A 19,092-nucleotide genomic window follows, 5' to 3' on the forward strand; every position below is an offset into this window, starting at 1 on the left:
TCTGCATAATATACGGGCAGGATTTCCTTTTGCCTGCAAGTATATGGACCAGTGAAAACAAATCCTTGTTCAGAACCCAGCCATATAACACAACACCTATTATTCTATTTGTGGGCAACCAGATAGAGAGGAAAAATGCAGCCTGGTATTTGGTGTGGGTCAGACATGGAGTGCAGGAATGTTTTCTAATGTTCATTTTGTGTGCTGAGATGCATCCAGTGGAGCACACACATATTCTACCCAGCATGCCTCATAACCCTGTGGAAGGTGAAGCCAAACATGTGAGTACGACAAACAGTGAGGAGGTGAGGATCAGTGCAGAAGCGTAAAAACATCCCTTTTGCGTGATTTGGCTCTGTTCTCTATCACTGGAGATTAGATTAGGTTACTGTGTGGCATTTAAGATGTGGAAAACACCCAACAAGTCGGTGCCATCCCGGGGAAAAAAAAAGAGCAGAAGCTTCCTGAAGGCTTGCTGAAGCATGCAGGTCCAGACAGTCAAACAAACAGAGGCGTACCACAGACTTGGCCGTGCGTGACATGCCATGCTCCCCAGGCTCCCCTGAATCTTTCTGAAGCAAAGGGTAAAGACTGAAGAGCGGCTGACAGATGTTCACCGTGGACATCCGAAAGATCATCAAATGTGTCGAAACCAAAGTAAAATGTCACTCAACGTGTCCAGCTCATAGATGGTGCACATAGGGCAACCAAGGACATACGGCGACCTTTTACTCAAACCATTACCTCACCGTACTCCCAAACGATATACACAGATACCACAGTGTTTAACTGCTTCACCACTAAATCACTGCTCTCATTCTTTTGACATCTTAACCTGTTATTCCTCTGCACAATCGAGGCAACAAATTTAACCGTACCTTTCGCTGTTTTAGTCGACATTCTATCCCTCTGTCTCTTCGCTCACTTAGCACGTTTTGACATGTCTGATCTTTCTGTATCCACATTTAATCTCACCTTGCAGCTGGAGCCAAGGAACGCCAAAAATGCCAATTATAACGTCTGAGCAGCTATGAACAGCAGCACAGTCTGAGGCCACAGAGATACCATCACACATGGATAACTACTGGAATAGTCACAGGCGTGCACAGCCAAGAAAGGTGACAAAGACATTCTCAGTGATCATGTAGCCTGAAAAATCTAACTATTATGAGATTTGATCGTTAGATATGTTTGTTGGGGCTTTGAGCTGGCCTAATGTGCCTTCCTTGTGCCACCAAAAAGCTTCAGGACAGGCGGTAGTGTGTTTCAAATGGCAAACAGATATTTAAAGACTAATGTAGGGTTAGTCTAAGAGTTGGTATTAATGTTGGAAACAGGGTCCCAGGCGTCTTTATATCCTGGAGGTCCAAGACATGGAAGTAACGGCAAGGTCTCTGGTTCAAAGAATGCTGGGGACCTTTGTCATCCTCGCTCTCTCGTTCCTCATTTCCTGTCTACTGACTTCTAACAAATGAAGACAAACATGCCCAAAATACTTAAAAAAAATAAATAAATGTTCATTTCTAAGGATGCAGCTGCATCACTTTTATATACAGTGCAGCTTATGAGACATACTTTTAAAAGGGGACTTAAACTGAAACTATTTTTTTTCTGGAGGGTCAGTGGTTGAAATGACTCACTTTGTATTGAAGATCTATTCTGGTTGTTTACCTTTGTGTTGACGTTTTATACTATTTTTGTACACCATACCAGCACTGGTAGGTCTAGAGTAAATACATCACATCCTGAATCTGACTTGTCCATTGCAGGTGTCTACGTGCACTAAATTACAGAGGCGGAGGAGCTGGAGGAGGATACTTGTCATAACTTGGCAACCCAAATGTTGTCCTTACAAACGGCTATAAAACTGATGGATAAAGCGTTAATACATAGCTTGTAAACCTGTGATAACATCATTAGTCACAACTTATAAAACATACTTCTGGAAGTGGTGCCAATATACATGTTTTATGGTGTTTTTGTTCCATAAAAACATTAACCTAATCAGATTTCAACAGAAAAACAATTAAGAATGGGCCCCTCTTCTAGTCACTGAGCATGGCCGCTTCAGGATACAATCAGCCTAGTAGATGGAGAGAAGAACAGTGGTTCTCAACCAGGTCCTTGAGGGACTTCCAGTGGGGCCCCAGAAATATAAGGAACAGTTTATTTTTAGTTTTCGCTAGAAGTGAGTCCAATATGAGTAAGAGTCATGAATGACTATTCTGATGACAGGTTTCATATCCTGCATTGTTACATCAACTGCTCTTAGTCATATTTAACAACCCAAATCTTCTCAGATGCATGGTCCCTGAAGACATATCGTATCAAATGGGGGTCCATGACCAAATCTGATTCAATTTAGGGGGTCCTTGGCGTGGAAAAGGTTGAGAACCACCGGTTTAAAGGATCACCAGGCCACATAGCACCGCTGTGGGGCAGCTGCTGCAGCTGTGTCCGCAGGCGTCATCAGCCTGAAACTCTATCCATCCTGCTCGCCCTGCCCACATCCCGTGGGTAAAAACTCAGTCTGTTTGCCTCTCCAATTTGAACCGGACGAAAAGAAAAGAAAAGCATGCCCTAATGTCCGCAATATTCCTCCTTCTTCAAATACAGTGCTATAAACATGCGCGAAAAGACACTTAAAGATAAACAACAAGAGTTGAAATGGCTTTGAACGTGGTTTCTGTGTTCCATTAAACAAGAAACTGCCCTTAATTAGGAGTGATTTTATGATACAAAGGTCAAACTGATGAAGGCCGGACTTCTGAATTTACAACTTCAAACTTGTAGGTGACTTTTCTTTAGTGCCGCCACAACAACAGAGCCTGAATCTGACTGATGCGCTCCGCGTTTCCAAACAACTGGGCGGTTGCATGGCAATGCGCAGCGATGGGAAAGTAACAAAGCCGTAAATAATATCGGACACTCACTTGTCCAGGACAAAATAGAGGTCGAAGGCTCCCTGACAGGACCTCTCCTCCTCCTCCTGTTGCTCTCCCTGCAGCTCCCCTTTCACCGAGACATCGAGGAAGAAAATTCCCAGCAAAGCCAAGGCGAGGAACATGCGAGTCTGTGTCCTCGCCATCTTTCCCGGGTACTGTTGACTACTCCAGCACTGTGACAACTACAGATCTTCACATTTTCTCTCTATCAGCTGTTTCTGGGTCGAGTGCGTGTGTATAACGCGCTGTTTTCTGGCTGTTCCGTCCTGTTAGGTTGGGCGCATTCAGCCCACAGGAGTCGTGTTCAGTTGAAGCCGGGCTCTCCCAACTCTTCTCTTTCAGCTGAGGAAGAGGAAAAAAAAGCAGTGGAGCAGGGCAGGATGGAGGAGAGGAGCGACACCCGAGGAGAGACACAAAACTCCACTTTTACACAGAAAAAAAAGTAACACAAATCATGAGAAATAGGAAGCAGATTATCTGTCTGGGTGGTGTTACGCAAAATGACAGACTGTTTGAGAATGGGAACAAACATCCTATCTTTTTTGTTTATGAAACAGGATTAGAGGATTATAAATCAAATGTATTATTCTTTTTAAAAAAATTTTTTTTTAGACTTGATTAATTCAAATGATTCAATTCATATGATGCAACATTTCTACTCATTTTTTTTGCTTTTGCTTTATGATTATTTTGAATTTGTCAAATCAAACAGGCAGGTCGATTAGTTAAGATAAGTTTGCTTTTAATGATCAATACTTAAATTTTTGATCCATGCATGCTGTCTCAGACATTTCGCTCTCAAATGAACAACAGTAGAACTGCAAAGACAGAAATTATAGGCCTGAATGCAAATGGACCAATGGCAGGATGTGATGATGACAGCTTTTCAGAGTCTTCCTGAGATTGTCATCAAACTTCCCAACACAATACAATGCGATAAGCGACTAAAATCCGACATGAAACAAAACATCTCCCAGCCTATAGTGTAATCATACTGTAGCTACCCAGACAGTTGGAGGCTTTCATGTGTTCCCGCTTCCTCATTACAGAAAGTTGGCTCTATAACCACCAGGACATTTACCCAAACCAAAGCTTTGATGCAGAATAATCCATTAAATGCTTATTAGACAGAAACATTTAGTTTATGAATAATGCATTTGCCCGGTGGCAAACCCAGACCACCCTGCATCATGTCATGTAACAGTGGCCAATTTTGCAATTTCCAAAATGCCCACATTAGTCGGGACAACTTCTACCACTCGTGCAACTCTCGTGTAGCTGCACTTATTGTTTCCAGAGATGTGACCAAAAACTCTCCCACATAGCGTGGATAGACTTGGATACTCTGTTTATCTGATGCGCAAAGTGCAAATAGTGGAGTGACTGTTCTTTTAAAACCATAGGAGACAATAAGATGTCAGAAGAGCTCCCTGCACACATTATAATGATTTCTATCTGACTAACTGCAGGCTGGCACAGGCGTGTGTGAGGTCTTGTTCCGCAGGATGTGATCCCCTAAGATCAAGGCTTTAGGAAACTGTGCAGCTTACACGCAGTTAAGAGAGAGCACATTATATTTAATTTGTTGTACACTGTTTTATAGGTGAAAATGTAACTCTTGTTCATATGTAGTGCACAGTATGTCCACTGCTCAGCTGCATGCATGCTGTATTGGATGAATAACCCCATTACAGACACCCATAATGTGCATTATTGTTCAGATCATCACTGTATTTCCTCACCAGCGCCCATATCTCTCTACCTCACTGACAGGACTGTAAATCAGACAGGGGAGAATTTGACAAGGGACTAAATTCGAGGCGTGTGCGCGCGTGTATGTGTGTGTGTGCGTGAGCGCGCACGTGTTTATATCAATGCGCCACGCTCCAGTGCGCTCTCTGAAGGGGATAAGTGGGAGTAGGAGAGGAGAGGGACGACAGTACGGAGGAAGATTCAGTCGGATAAGTAACTCGTCACCAAGGAACGAGAAGGCATCGTCACCGAGGTCCACTGCACCTGCTGCAACTTGCTGCCACACGGCACCAACATCCTACTCCATGTCCAGCGGGTGAGTCCGACCCTATTAATGCACTTCTGCTTTCTCCACAAACACGCACGATCTGTCTCTCAAATGCCTTTTTTCCCAAAAAGACTGGCATTTTGAGATTGGCACCACATCACTCTGTCATGATGCTGCGCGTCAACTAACATTTAAAGACAAACACATAAACGATGCGATACTTTTTACTGACCAGAGCGAGGAAAAAAAATCAGTAGTCGTAATCTTTGTGCGTTAATACTGTTGATAAATCACGAAAAAAAAGCATATTGAACTTATCCTGCGCACAGAGGAGGCAGTTGGGCTCCACGGCAGATGGGGAGACAAAAGGAGAAACCGAGTGAAAAACTGAGACAAAGGACGTTAGAAATCATTTTGCCTCGACACCGGCTGCGCCCGCTTCACAATGAGGACGCTGAATTTTAGAAGAAAAACATAAAATACTGTTGTATAAATTATTTTTTCCAATATTGCAAGCAAGACTATCCAGCCTGGATTTGGAGCACCTGAATCCAAATCAGCTCACGGCATGTCAGACCACTACAGCCTGTATTTTATTTCATATCTCAGCTGTTCCTCTATATTTTGTTTGACCAAAACCAATAATTAAAAACATATATTAATTGGTACACTTCTCATTTAGTCTACTCTCCTTTAAAGATGAAGTTAGGCCTCGTTTGTTTTGTCTTCATCTTGAAATAATAACTCAAACCTATTGTTTTCCTGCTCTCTAATAATAACCGTTGTATTTCATTGCAGTTTAACGATGGATCACACTTTTCTGCCTCGGTCAATCTGGACCGGTGACAGTAAATTCCTCCAGCATCCAGCGGATCTCTACACCAGTGTGGTCGTTACGCGCAGCATCCCTGTAGGCACGTGCTTTGGTCCGTGTGTGCTCCAAAACACTTTCTACGACACTATCGCCTTCATAGCGCAAAAATCATGCGACAAGAGAGCTAAATCCTATGTGTTCAGGGTGAGTTGGAGCTGATGTTGTAGCCTGGTGAATTCATACCTTGATTTGTTTGTTCGTTATTTTAATTTTAACAGAATTTAAACATATGATGCCCCTTATTCCTAATGCTATGATGCCATATCTGAATGCTGCCCATCTGCATTTTTTTGTTTGTCACAAGGCTGCTGTCTTGGGTTTTATATCAATGAACTAACATTTTAAAACGTGGATTCAATTATTTTAACGATTTCACCTGCTGAATATCAATTTAAATATTGAATATTCTAGGAATTGCACACTTGTATTGAAGACACAAATAAAAATCTCAGGGACTCCTCTCAACAGGTGGACCCCGAGGCCATGCGTAATTCTGCGCTGGTGATGTCCTGGCTGCGGCTCGTGCAGGCTGCGCGCAACGGAGAGGAGCAGAACACAGAGGCCTTTTTGAAGGCGGGTCAGCTGTATGTGCGGACCATCCGGGACATACGGCAGGAGGAAGAGCTGCTGGTGTGGTACGACCAGGAGCTGTCTCACCTACTGGGCTTCACAGACATGAGCAGAGGATCAAGTGAAGGTGAGTGTGAAAGATCAGGATACTGGCAGGGCTTTAATATAAGGCCCTGAAAGCACAGTAGGCATCATTAAATTTACTGACTTGTGTGAGGATGTAAATTTGTATATTTGGGGTTTGACTGTATAGTCAAGGTGTGATTTTTTTGTCTTACAGAGTTCAAATGTGGAAGATGTAACCAGGTCTTCAAGAATGAATATCCTTTCCTGGCTCACTGTCGATTCCTGTGTACCCAAGTAAAAACTGACACCTGGAGCCGAGAGGTTTACGAGCACAAGCATGTGGAAATTAAGAGGCAACACCGAGTGACAGACTTCCACAACATCGCCAGAGATTTGGAGCACAAAAAATCTGGCAGCAGCGAGGACGCAGAGATTTCTCCCAAGAGAAGGAAATACGAGGAAACTCTTTTCCCCAAAGTGCGGAAAACAGTCCTGTTGGAAAAAACGAATATTTCAAATGATGACAATATCACACCGCTGATTAAAGGCTACGACCAGGCAGCAGGAGATGCATCCTCCTCTGCGGGGAAACTGAAAGCTGATAAGATCAAACCGGATCATTTGGGATGTAAGAATGACGCTTTTACGCACAGCAGAGGGATGGACGCACAGTCGGAGGCAGGTGAGAGCTCTGGTGTGCACTCAAGCAGCAGCAGCAGCAGCAGCAGCAGCAGCAGTGCGTTTTCTCTGGTCCTGTCCAACAGTCAGGGCGAGCAGAAAAGCGCTTTCTGCAAACCGAGTAAAAGAACTTCCCCTGTTGACCCCCAGGCGCATCTCAGCAGCGCTCCAACAGCCCCCTCTAGCCGCCTAGAGGAGATGACTGATGCCTTCACCTCCAGGACTGTTATGGGATACAACAATCTAATGGCATCCAACATCCTGAGCGGTGACTTACAGACTGTGCCCTCCCCGGTTGCACTGAACAATGCTTTCCATTACGCACCGGAGCACTGGTCCAGGAACATTGGCGTCCAGCTGCAGACCACATCTTCTCTCACGATCCTTCCACCGACTTTCACCTCATTCGGCGTGTCGGTGCAGAACTGGTGCGCCAAATGCAACCTGTCCTTCCGCATGACCTCCGACCTCGTCTTCCACATGCGCTCTCACCACAAGAAGGAGTTCGCTGCGGAGTCCCACGTGAGGAGGAGAAGGGAGGAGAAACTCACCTGCCCGATTTGCCATGAATACTTCCGGGAGCGGCACCACCTGTCCAGACACATGACCTCTCATAACTAAAACAAATAAGGGACAAAAACATTATTTATTTCTTTAACGATGCTCGTATTTAACAGGCTTAGACGGCGAGACTTTGGTGCGTAACAGTGAATGTAGGTAGCTGTAAAGAAAATAGCGAAACGGACACACGTGGCCATCACAGCCTGTCCACTAGATGACGATAGAGGTACGTGTAAGCTGATCTCACTGCAGTTTGTTGTCTGTCCTTTAGCCCTGTGTGTGTTAGGTTGATGATTATTTTTGTGCCTTATGGAACTCAGGAGGGAAGAAAGACGGAGAGATCTGGAGGACAGCTCATGATTGTTACAAATATCTCCTCGCTTATTTATCTGCTTTTTTCTGCTCTGGTTTGTACGACAGATGTGGACTGAGTGTGTTTGCACATTCGCTTTGAAATCTAAAATGATGAAAAATGAAACAGGCGTGTTGAGTGTTTTGTTCCATCATCATGTTGGGTGTCAGTTTTTGTATGCTCCAACAGGCGGCGACTGAGACCAACTTTTCTCTCTCCTTTTCCCTCTGTAGATGATTTAATATAAAGAACACCTATGAAATGTGTTTGTTGTGTGACTGGACTGTCCCGAATGACACCAGGATAGTGTAGCTGGATTCACTTTAGCAACAGGGGGAAATTTGTAAGAAAAATGCATGAATCAGTTGGAGGAAATTAACATTATGTTGTTCTGGGTCTGCTCTCATGCACTGCTGGACAATATGAGACAAAACTGTTGTTTAAAACAGTGGTTCCCAACCTTTTTTTCTGAAGAGAACCCCTTTTCTGTCATTCAGTAAATTGATGACACCTTACTAAGTGACATATTTTATGGATATTATATTCAATGCATTACAATAACAGCACAGAACAACTGATAAACTGTACAATTACCCCAAATAGCAAACGCATAACTGCAAGAAATTTATCTAAAATGAGAGATTGGATGAGATTTCAGCAGAATGTGTCCTGTGAGTTTCACATCAAAGATGAGTTTTCCTGATGTATATAGGAACTGTTTATACAATTATCTGTCTGTATTATTTCATTTTTATTTTTTCAACAAGCATACATACTTTATAGGCCTGTTTTTTGGACACATTCAATGTTTTTTTTCTCACTGATGCTTGGCCATTCTTCTGTTAGCGCTTTGGTTGTTTTACTGCATACTTCTTTTAGTGCAAGGCCAGGCTGTTAGCAGAGAAAAGGCTCTGTGAATATGTGTCCAGGTCTTTACCGTGCCCATATCCTGTGAGTTTATATTTTGAATAATGATCTGAACTTTTAAGATCGCAATTTAATTTATTTTTCTCCACAGGAATGAATGAGATGCCGAGTATAGGCCTTCTGTATATATTTTTCAAAAGTATTTTTACACCCTGTAAAATCAAGAAGGCCTCGTGACGCCTTGTGAAGCTGTGGGGACCCCTAGTGGGGTTCAGGACCCCCAGGTTGGGAACCAGAGATTTAAAATCTGTATGCCATTTAAGATGCTTCACCAAACATTTCAGCATGCAATTTGAAGTAAATGAAAACAGCGAGAGATTGATTTCCAGGCTGCCACTCAAAAATTAAATCAGGTTCTAGTTTAAAAAAACTTTCATGGTTATCATTCATCTACAGTCCTGGATGAAGTCCACATAAACCTTTGAATTTGTGATTTTAATGTTTCTCAGTGAGTGCCTTACGTCCCATTCAGGTCAGGCTGCCGACAGATGGACATAAATAGCCGTCTCTGTTGCAGGTAAATGAGGCGGCAAGAAGGCATGAAGTTCATGGGAAAGTCAAGACTCGACCCTGTTCAGTCCCTCTGTAACATAAGCGGGGAGGTAAACCCGCCCAGGCTGCTGTTATCTACTTTTATTCGAGTAACAGAGCTTATCCTTCAGTTTTTTAATACCACAAACTGATTATGTTTTATTACTGGGACTGAAACCTCCACAAAAACTGAAAAAAATTGCCCCACAAAAAATTGGCTTTGAGAACACACTACAACTTGTTCATAATCTTTCAATAAGTTTCAAAACCTCATATTTGTTTCCATGCTTAAATGGACTTCTTGGCTTAATAAAAGTTATTTGGAAACAGGTAAAAGTAGATTTTTCCCTGCTTCCAAAGGGAAAAATAAGATTTTTAAATAAAATACCCAGAGGTCCACATGATTAAATGGGTGATTAAGAGGCACAGTGTCACTCTATTAAAGCTACATCCTAATGAACACAACTATTAGTTCTCTGAGCTCAGTAACCATGTGAGGAAAGAGCCATTTCAGCCCAGACACAGAAAATCCTCTGTTGTCTAATAATGGCTGTATTGCTCTCCTTTAATTGAACAGTCATCATGTGGAAAAACAAATATTGTTCTTGGTTCCCCATTTGCCTCGTTTGGTTTTGGCTTTTAGGCGCACTGGGCTCTGAACACGAGCCTAGACTACTGCGGTTTTCTCGGATGGAATTGACCATTGTAAGTACTCTCCTGTGACTGTGATTGCGGTTGACATGGGGTTCACTTTGTAATAGCAGACTGTGGGTCCACACTGTAAAATGGATCAGTCAGGAAATGAGGAAAAAAAATGAACCTGTATGTGTTCATTACAATCGGCCCGCCTGCTCTGAAGCTAAAACATCTATTAATGTAAACATGATTTATAATAACCCTAATTACAGTCATCATCATAATTTAAACGGAGGTTAGACCCCGTAAAGGGTGCGTTCATAAAAAGGTTTGTCGTTGCTGAACATTGCCACTTGTTCAAAATGGAGAAAACAGAATCATGCATTTGGTATTTCAGACATTTCTGTCTCCCTCCTTCATCAAACACGGATTAAAGATAATATGTCATGATACTGCTTATCATCATTATCATATGTTACAGTAAAACAGCGGCACACTTAAAAGCTAAAACGATAAGATGTCTCTCTTTATTTTATACCTACTACTGGTTTAATATACCAAGTCTTTACCCTCCTTTTAAGTTCTCTTGTTTTATAGTTGTACGACATTGAATCCTGGAAGATTTGTGCCTTACTGACAGTGATCAACAGAGAAAATCTTTTTTAGTCAAAGTGAAAACACATCTCTACAATGTGACCTAAATAAATCACAAATACAAAACACAAAATGCATGTTTGCAAAAGTACTCACCTCTTTTATTTATTGAAAACCCCCCCACCTAACTCATCACAGTCTGGTGCAGCCAGTTGGCTTTATAAGTCATATAATCAGTTCACCCAAAGTTAGTTGAGTCACTGTTGGTCATTTCCATAGAGATCTGTTTTCACTTTGACATTAAAGTGTCTTCCTCTGTTGGTCAGTGTCAGAAAAGCCACATGAAAACGCCTTTGATTCGTCGCTGTAAGACAATGAAACAAGTTGAATGCTTTTTATAGTCTCTGTATATCTAATGGACAAAGGAATGCAGACAGGAGGGACACAGTTTGTATTTAGAGATGATAAAAGGTGACTCCATGCACAATGGCAACCAAAAGAATTATTATCAACTGCAATAAACAGGACAAGGGCTCAATCTTTTGTCCCTGCCCCCTACTGTGGTTGCTAAATGTCTCTGAGAGAAGATTACTGTCCAGTCTTGAACTTCAGAGCATTCTGTTGTTACAAACAGATGTGCTACTCTGTGCCAACTTTTTTCAGGCTCAAGGCAGAACAACCGCAGACTAACGAGTTAATAAAAGGCTCCCTCTGTCATTTCACTGTCAGTTTGACACACTGTTTAAGCACCACACAGGCCACCTTCTTTCGCTTATGAATAAAAGTGACAAGGAGTTGAGTTAAAGTGGCTGAGATCTTGTGTCTGTAAACATCTGTTAAAAAAAGGCTATTGAGGAGAACATCCTGCGATTGGAAATGCCCTGCGTTTGAATGGAGGGGTGGAAAAGGGGAAGCGCACCGTGTTTTGAAGTTCAAGTGGCTGACGTCCTAATAGGTGCGTGCCTGCTTCTTCCATCAACCATTAATCCACGGCAGCTGCATCAGCCACATTATTTGCTGGACAAGAGACATGTGAGCCTTTGGTGTGGGGTAATAATGGGTTCAAGGGGCTTGAGGGGAATGCTGGCTATCTTTGAGTGGAACCTTCCTGCGTTTGTGCAAAGTTATTTTGGAACAGTGGTGCCCTTTTAGGTTTGTTTTGACACAAAAATCCCCCCAGGAATCAAACGGTATATGCTGTAATGACCAAGAATAACACAAAGTGTATGAAACAATAATATCCCAGCAAGAGCTTTGGATTAAATTACTTTTTTATTCTAATTTATAGAAGGCTACCTTTTTCATAATTTAAACAATACACATGTACAAAACACAATCTCATCTAAAATATAGTAATACATAACCTAGTAACCATGACAAATTATTTTAAACCAAGTTTCACATTCAAAATAGAAAAATATTTCTGGTTTCATTATAACATTCTTGAAGTGTTATGAGGGGGTTGGCGGGTGTAAATGAATTCCAGATGCTCTCTACAATCCATTGGATATTTCCTTTTGAAGATATATAGAGCAAGAATGTACAATAACCGTCCATTATTGGAACAAATTAACGTTGCATGTATGTACAATGTGGCGTATGATTTGTTTAAAAGTAAGAACAGCTGTATGTAAAAATCAAGAAATATGTTTCATAATCTCTGTCATCTGTAGTGACCATGTAAGCTGCCTGATGACACACTGGTAAAAGTCTTTTGTTTATAGCCTTTGTGTCCAAAGAAAACATGAACACAAACTCACTGTGAGTGATTTTGAAAAGCAAGCACATTCTGAGATAAAGGGAAAAATGCTCCTGTCCATGAAATCCTCAACATTATCTCAAACACAGAATCAAAACAACAGGGCTGCTTAGACATGTGGAGCCCTGACTTTACATGTGTGACTCCGATCCTCTCACTAAGGCAGACGCCAGACAATGTGTCTCTTCAAGTCTGCTGCCGCAGGACAGAAGAGATGGAAGTGATTTCTCTACAGCCTATGTTCCTCGAGGAATAGCGACGGCCAAAGTGAGTTTGTTTCCCAGTATCAAGAAACCACTTAACAAACAGAGGTATGGTTCTGTCTCCATTAGTCCTGTTTTCTCTCTCCACATCCACCCTGTTTCGTCCTCTGCCCCCACTGACCTCCCCTTCCTATCTGCAGGAGCAGGACTGGACGGACATGTTGGGATAAACCTTGAGCACCGGGTTCCTGGATTCATCCTGGTAGAGCACAGCCAGAGGACTCATCTTTTCTGGGACACAGCAGGGCTCAGGAACTCCAGGGATGATCCCGACGGCACGGACTATGCTCTGGATGGTGGCGTGGTTGGACGGCCTCGTCACCTGGGAGAGTTTGAGTGGAACGGAGAGGCAGAAAATCAGTTAAAGGGAAAAGAACAACATACAGTTACTCAAATTGGCACTATGGTTTTGGAACCAAATGAGAGTGACTGCAATGTTTGTGCTCCTACCTTAGGCATGGGGAATCCACATGTGCCAGCACAGTAGTAGGCCTCAAAGGCCTTGGGTGCTATGACCCACTCACTCCAGCCAATGTCTGCGAAATCCACTCTGAGGTTCCTCCTGGAGCAGCCTCTGTGCTGGGTGTCGCCCCACTGCCTCCTTCTGGCCTTACGCATCGTTTGTTCATCAAAGTTCAGCACAGGTGACTGAGAGTTAACGCTCTCCTTGTACTTTTTTCCGTCCTTTCCCTCATGTCTCCGCTCATGCTTTCGGCCATCACTGGGAGTCGGCATTGCTTTGACTTTCTTCTCGGTTGACTCATCAGGTTTGAGCCCCTGTGATGTTCGTTCTGCTTCTTTGAGAACCTGAGGTTCTTCTTTACTATGTGCTCCCCTACCTTGTTCTACTCCTTCTTCCTGCTGGCTCTTTCTCTTCTTCTCTTTCCTTCCTGGTTTAGGTTTGAGTGCCAGATACCAAGTGCTCTCCCAGAGGTCATCTTTCCTGTACACATCAGGCCTGTAGTCAACCTCAGGCAGCTCATTGTTCTGAATGGGGTCAGAGAGCAGGGTTGCATCCCTTCTTTTGCGTCCTTTTGACTCCGGTGAGGAGTTAGGTCTGTGAGAGGAATGTGAGGGCTCTCCTCCCTCGCTGAAGGGGTCATATCTCTGAAGGCTTGCTGCCACGCTGTTGGGCTCAGCCAAGGCCTGGTCATTAGCATACAGTAACAGGTAAGGCAGGCTGCCACCAGACAGTGCCACCCCTGCTTTCCTCTGGTACTGATGCTCTAAGTCCAGCTCCACTGAAACAAGAAGATGACCCTTGTTCCGTGCCTCCTTTATGACCTGGGTCACATCTTTCATCTGCCACACCCCTCTCCTGTGGGGGTGGAAGGTCACATTGCCTAGAAGTGACCCCATTGACCCAGATCTGACCTCTGACCCGGAGGAGACAGAGCGAAGGAGCAGGCTGATGGACGGAGAAGGGAGGACGGCCGAGGAGCGACAGGATGGGCTTTTGAAGCGTTTACAGAACCAGGGTTTCTGATGAGGGCGCCGATCGAGCAGGAAGTGGAATGTGGCAGAGAGGATGACCTCTGAGTCCTGGAGGGTTGTAAGGTTTAGTCGGTACACTGTCCGGTGGTCAGAGGAGTCTGCAAAGACAATCAGTCAGTTAGTGGCAGTCGGTCAGGTGAACAACCTGACAGTTTAACCTTTGTTTAATCCACAGAATGATTTTTGTAAAACCAAAATTGATCTTGTACATAAAAGATGAATCTCCACAGAGAGAATTGGGCAGTTTTGTAGCTCACAGGTGTTTCTGTGTTCTTGTTTTAAAAATGGGAAATAAGCAAAAATTAGATTCATATGTTTCATAGTTATTTGGCTTTTTTTTGTTTTTTACTGATGGGCTGAAATATTTGGCATATTTAGATTATTAAAGTGTTTCCAGTGGGAAATCAGGATTTGAACCTTCTGTGAATTTACACATTTTCCACTGTTATTTGACAGTAGTTTAAGAAGGAATGACTGAGAAAGGAACACACTGTTTCATAAAAGAGATAAAGGGGGAAAAGGAGTCAAACTGCACTTGAATCGTCCCTTCTGTGGTTTAAAACCTTGACAAGTGGGACTATTAAACACATGTCCTTGTTCTGTGTTACATGGCTGAGCTGTGGCTGCATGGCTTGGTAGGATTTCAGAAGGTGCCCTCAAGAAGAACCAGACTCTGGGGATCGGGCTGGCAGGGGTGGAGGGGGGCGAGCAGAGAGCTACATATTCATGATGAACATTAACTTCAACAGCAGAGTTATTGTTCATTGTATAAGAGTTCAGCGGAAGTATGGACTGACTCAAGAGATATACATTACCCCGGATTCAGCCTGCATATGGAAATGCTTACCTCAGTTTCTCTTAAAGCTTCCCCTTAAGCCTAATACAGCCAGCACTGTCTGCCCAGACACCAAGACATAATCAACTGTTTTAACAGATCTTACATTGTTGTGAAAACTCTCTTACATCTCTCCTTGGATTACACTCAGCCTCTGCAGTAAAAATACACACGTGTTATGATATGCCATCTGAGAACTATGTGGGATATAAATGCCTATGCGTTGTGTTTATAAAAACAGCATCAGACAGAGAGGAACGACTGTGCTTTAAGCCCTTTGACTCCAGGACGTGGAGTCACAAATGTCCTCTAGCCACAAGAAGCCACGACAATGACCCTTTGCGAGCGCGTAACTGCCGCTGAGGTTTCACTGTACTGAAGTTGCATGCATTCTTGCGCATATTGCGCGTCTGTCTGCGGTAATTGACCAGAAGGGGCACAGCTGCTGCCACAAACACAGTGTGCCCACAGCATCCCAAAATCATTTAAATGCATTCTCAGACTGTTCCAAAACAATCCTACCTATTTAGAGCGTCTGGCCGAGCAATGCAGCCCCACTGAGCTCTTGCACTTTTAATAACCATCCATGGAGAGGATCAGGGGAGCTTTCTGGCTCCTCTTGACATTTTTTTGTTTCTTTTTTGCTCGGATTACTGAGCACTAATGGGACAGGCTTTTTTCCTGCACCGAAATAAAATCTAAATTGCTGCATTTTACAGGAGGCGATATCTATCGATTGCGCACTGAAGGCAGGTTAATGAATGTCTCCACACACCTTGGCTGGCTCTGAAACTCCTGACAGTGTTCCCCTCTCTAAGGCGGTTTTCCCTGTTGTATTTCTCGTACAGTTTGGACATGTGCTGGGAGACCATGTCCTGATCCAGGTCATCTAAAAGCGGGTCCGACGAGGGCTGGAGGAAGGTGCTGTCCTGTGCGCTCCCAGAGACCCCTTTCATGATCTTAACTGATGCAGCACCCAGGAAACAGTTCAACATCAACAGGAACAGGTGCGAGGAAATCATACGCAGAGCTGCCATTTAAGTGCTGAAATCAATACAAAATCCAAGAGGTGCAGAAAAATGTTGATCCAAGGTGGATTTTGAAGGCGCGCCAAAACAATCCGGATTAAAAAAGGCTGTGCGTAAATGTTCCACCTCTCCTCTCACTTTTCCGCTTCGCGCTCAGTGAGCCGTCTCACTCCTCTGCTTCAGACTACGTGGATGCTGAATGGGTTAGTCCGGGCAACAGTTGGAGCTGCTACTTTTACACTTGCGTCTGTGTGACCGCCAGAGGCTTGAGGGGGTTATACTGGAGCGGTGAGAGGTGCTGACGTATACTCCTGTCAGCCAACGAGGTCTCTGCAGAGCGCACAGCCAGAAGTGGAGGTCATGATGCTGACCCCCTCCCCCCTCCTTTCCCTCTTTGATGCTGATGATGCTGATGATGATGATGTCTTCCTTATGTTGTTTTGCATCGGTGGAGTAATAACATTGATCCAGTGGCTTTGGCAGAGTGTTTCAGTGCAGCACTCACTTGTTTAGCACTGGTCAGACAAAGCCACTGTTGAAACTCAACAAAACTGTGCTTTTTTTTCTTTGCAGGCAAAGTAATTCCACCTCACAATTTCCAGCTCACCACATTATTTCCAGTAACTGCTTTTGACATGCTCTCAGTCACACATAATTAGCATAGAAACACCTACAATAATAGTCTGACCAACCACCCAAGGGCTATTGTTAGCGACAGTGATCCACATTTTGTACAGCGTGTGTGTGTTTCTGTGTGAGAGAGAGAGTTTTAAAGTGAACGGCTGCGGTGTAGCAGTGAGATGAAATTCTCCTGAAGGAATTACTGTGATTTTATTCATTGCAAACAGAACATGACCTCTACTTGCTAGATTCAAACTCAACACTTTTTTTCTCCTTGTGTGTATGTATTTTTGTATGTGTGTGTACATACAAGTTGTTTCCAGTGTGTGTCTCTGGTGTCTGGAGCTCTGTACCAACAATGCTTGTTTTGTGGAAGTGGTGGTCTCCAGCAGAGAGGCTGTAACTAGCTGGGCCTCTCGGGTCACTCTCTGCCACTACACACACACACACACATTTACACATGCACACATGCATGCACGAGCACATATACAGAGCTACATAGTACTTTTCTGGCCCCCAAGGGCCCCACAGGATACTCCTTTTCACTATGTTCCGCACCAGCAACAGGTCTTAAATCTGGACTTTTCTGGAGATGTGTTTGAATGTGTGTGTGTGTGTGTGTGTGTGTGTGTGTGTGTGTGTGTGTGTGTGAGTGGCAGTGTCTATGGTTTTGCCGCAGCACACAAACACAAGAATGCTTCGCCTTTTCTCATATCATTTTGAGTTATATTCTGCTGAAAGACAAAATATGATTAATCGTTGTGGTTATTTGTTTGAATACATGCAATATTGTTTTCCACTTGGTGAAGCGCCGTCTTTGAAAAACACTGTGAGAAATCAGTGTGGCATTTGAGAGTGACCACTCTCTAAAACAAGCCCCCTGGCTGCGCAAACCGATACTGAAAGATATACTGTTGTTTATTTGGAAGTAATAAAATTTGAAAACCAAACAATAATTGCTCAACAGTGAACTGTCGTTCTCTGTTATTAACAAGCCATTAAAAACCTCTTGTCAACATGGGAGTATCTCACTACGGTTCCCTGAAGAAGCAAATGGAAAAAAAAAACATGACAACCTTTGTTATTTTCACAGACCGAGTAGCTTGAGTCATTATCTGTTTAACAAAATAACAGAAATACCTCAAGAGTTTGAACAGACCAAACATATGCGCGAGCAGGGAGAGAGGGAAGGAGAGTTAAAGTGATATCTGAAACCAGGGCAATATGGTCATAATAAATAGTCCTGGGGAGAAGACATCCCAACACAAGTTCAAGCGTGAGGATGACAACATGAAATGGCTTTGACCTCTAACCTCAAATATGTAGGGCAGTGTGAGATTAATGTTGGGCATTATCTACAATAATGCTCCTCTCCCCATCACTACTGCGAGAACAGCAGCATCACTGTGACTAGATCTAATAAGTTTAAAAAAACACAGCAGGACAGAGATGTCGCTGGTAAATGTTTTTCAAGAGATCTCAAGCAGGCGCAAAATCTAACGCTATGGTAACACGCATCACTTCCAGTCTAATCGGCAGAATAAATGTTGGCATTTTACTTTTTTGCAAACTGCGAAGACATTACATTTATATGGTACTATGTAGTGAATACGTGGAAACTTTCTGTTTATGTTTCAACAGTGCTGTGGTTAATGTGTGGTTATGTTTAGGAATGAAAACCACTTGGTCATGATTAGGAAACAATCATGTTTTGGCTTAAAACAACTGCCAATTTTGACACAAATTCTGTTAGAAATGCAGCAAGGGCTCACTTAAAAAACACCAAGTTCTTTGGCACAAATGCTGCTGGAAAGTCATGACGACTTGCTAAACCACTCATGTTCGGTAGCACAAACTCTGCTGGTGACTTGATAAAAGCACCTACATTTGGTGGCACAAGTGCCGCTGAAAATATAGCAATGACTCATGAAAAGATGCCTACATTTGGTTGCACAAACGCCGCTGGAAATGCAGTGATGACTCACTGCAAATACGCCTACATTTGGTGGCACAATTGCTTCTGGAAATGAAGAGATGGCTGATAGTTTGCTAAAAAACACCTATGTTTGGTGGCACAATTGTGCCTGGAAATGCAGTGATGGGTTGCTACGAAAATACTCGTTTGGTGGCAAAATCTCCGCTTGAAATGCAGTGATAGCTTGCTAGAAGCACCCACATTTGGTGTGACAAATTCGTGGCACAATCCCTGCTGAAAATGCAGTGATAACTCACTAAAAATCATATATGTTTGGTCATACATTGCCACTGGAAATACAGCGATAGCTCGCTACAAAAACACTCACGCTCAGTGGAACAATTTCCGCTGGAAATGCAGTGA

At 43.3% G+C, this 19,092-nt stretch overlaps 3 protein-coding genes across 3 annotated transcripts in view; 1 reads left to right on the plus strand and 2 right to left on the minus strand.

Moving 5' to 3' along the window:
* Positions 1 to 3,315, minus strand: part of antxr1d (ANTXR cell adhesion molecule 1d) — a 29,794-nt gene extending 26,479 nt beyond the window's left edge. Inside the window, exon 1 of the mRNA XM_049599866.1 lies at positions 2,934 to 3,315. Within this exon, the coding sequence (XP_049455823.1) occupies positions 2,934 to 3,088 (155 nt within the window). The 5' untranslated portion in view covers positions 3,089 to 3,315. The remainder of the gene's footprint in view (positions 1 to 2,933) is intronic.
* Positions 3,316 to 4,596: 1,281 nt separating this feature from the next.
* Positions 4,597 to 8,131, plus strand: prdm8 (PR domain containing 8). Its single transcript, XM_049600522.1, has 4 exons — positions 4,597 to 5,013; positions 5,764 to 5,983; positions 6,308 to 6,536; positions 6,690 to 8,131. Exons 1-4 carry the CDS (start codon positions 4,820 to 4,822, stop codon positions 7,772 to 7,774), a joined length of 1,728 nt encoding a protein of 575 aa, XP_049456479.1. The 5' UTR covers positions 4,597 to 4,819; the 3' UTR covers positions 7,775 to 8,131.
* A 3,634-nt stretch (positions 8,132 to 11,765) lies between these two features.
* On the minus strand, positions 11,766 to 16,395 carry gdf10a (growth differentiation factor 10a). Its single transcript, XM_049600412.1, has 3 exons — positions 15,881 to 16,395; positions 13,227 to 14,368; positions 11,766 to 13,098 (listed from the first exon to the last, which is right to left on the minus strand). The coding sequence occupies exons 1-3, from the start codon at positions 16,140 to 16,142 to the stop codon at positions 12,907 to 12,909; spliced, it is 1,596 nt and encodes a 531-aa protein (XP_049456369.1). The 5' UTR covers positions 16,143 to 16,395; the 3' UTR covers positions 11,766 to 12,906.
* Positions 16,396 to 19,092: the final 2,697 nt, after the last annotated feature.

Source organism: Epinephelus fuscoguttatus, linkage group LG16 (genome assembly GCF_011397635.1).
Source record: "Epinephelus fuscoguttatus linkage group LG16, E.fuscoguttatus.final_Chr_v1".
Classification (NCBI taxonomy): domain Eukaryota; kingdom Metazoa; phylum Chordata; class Actinopteri; order Perciformes; family Serranidae; genus Epinephelus; species Epinephelus fuscoguttatus.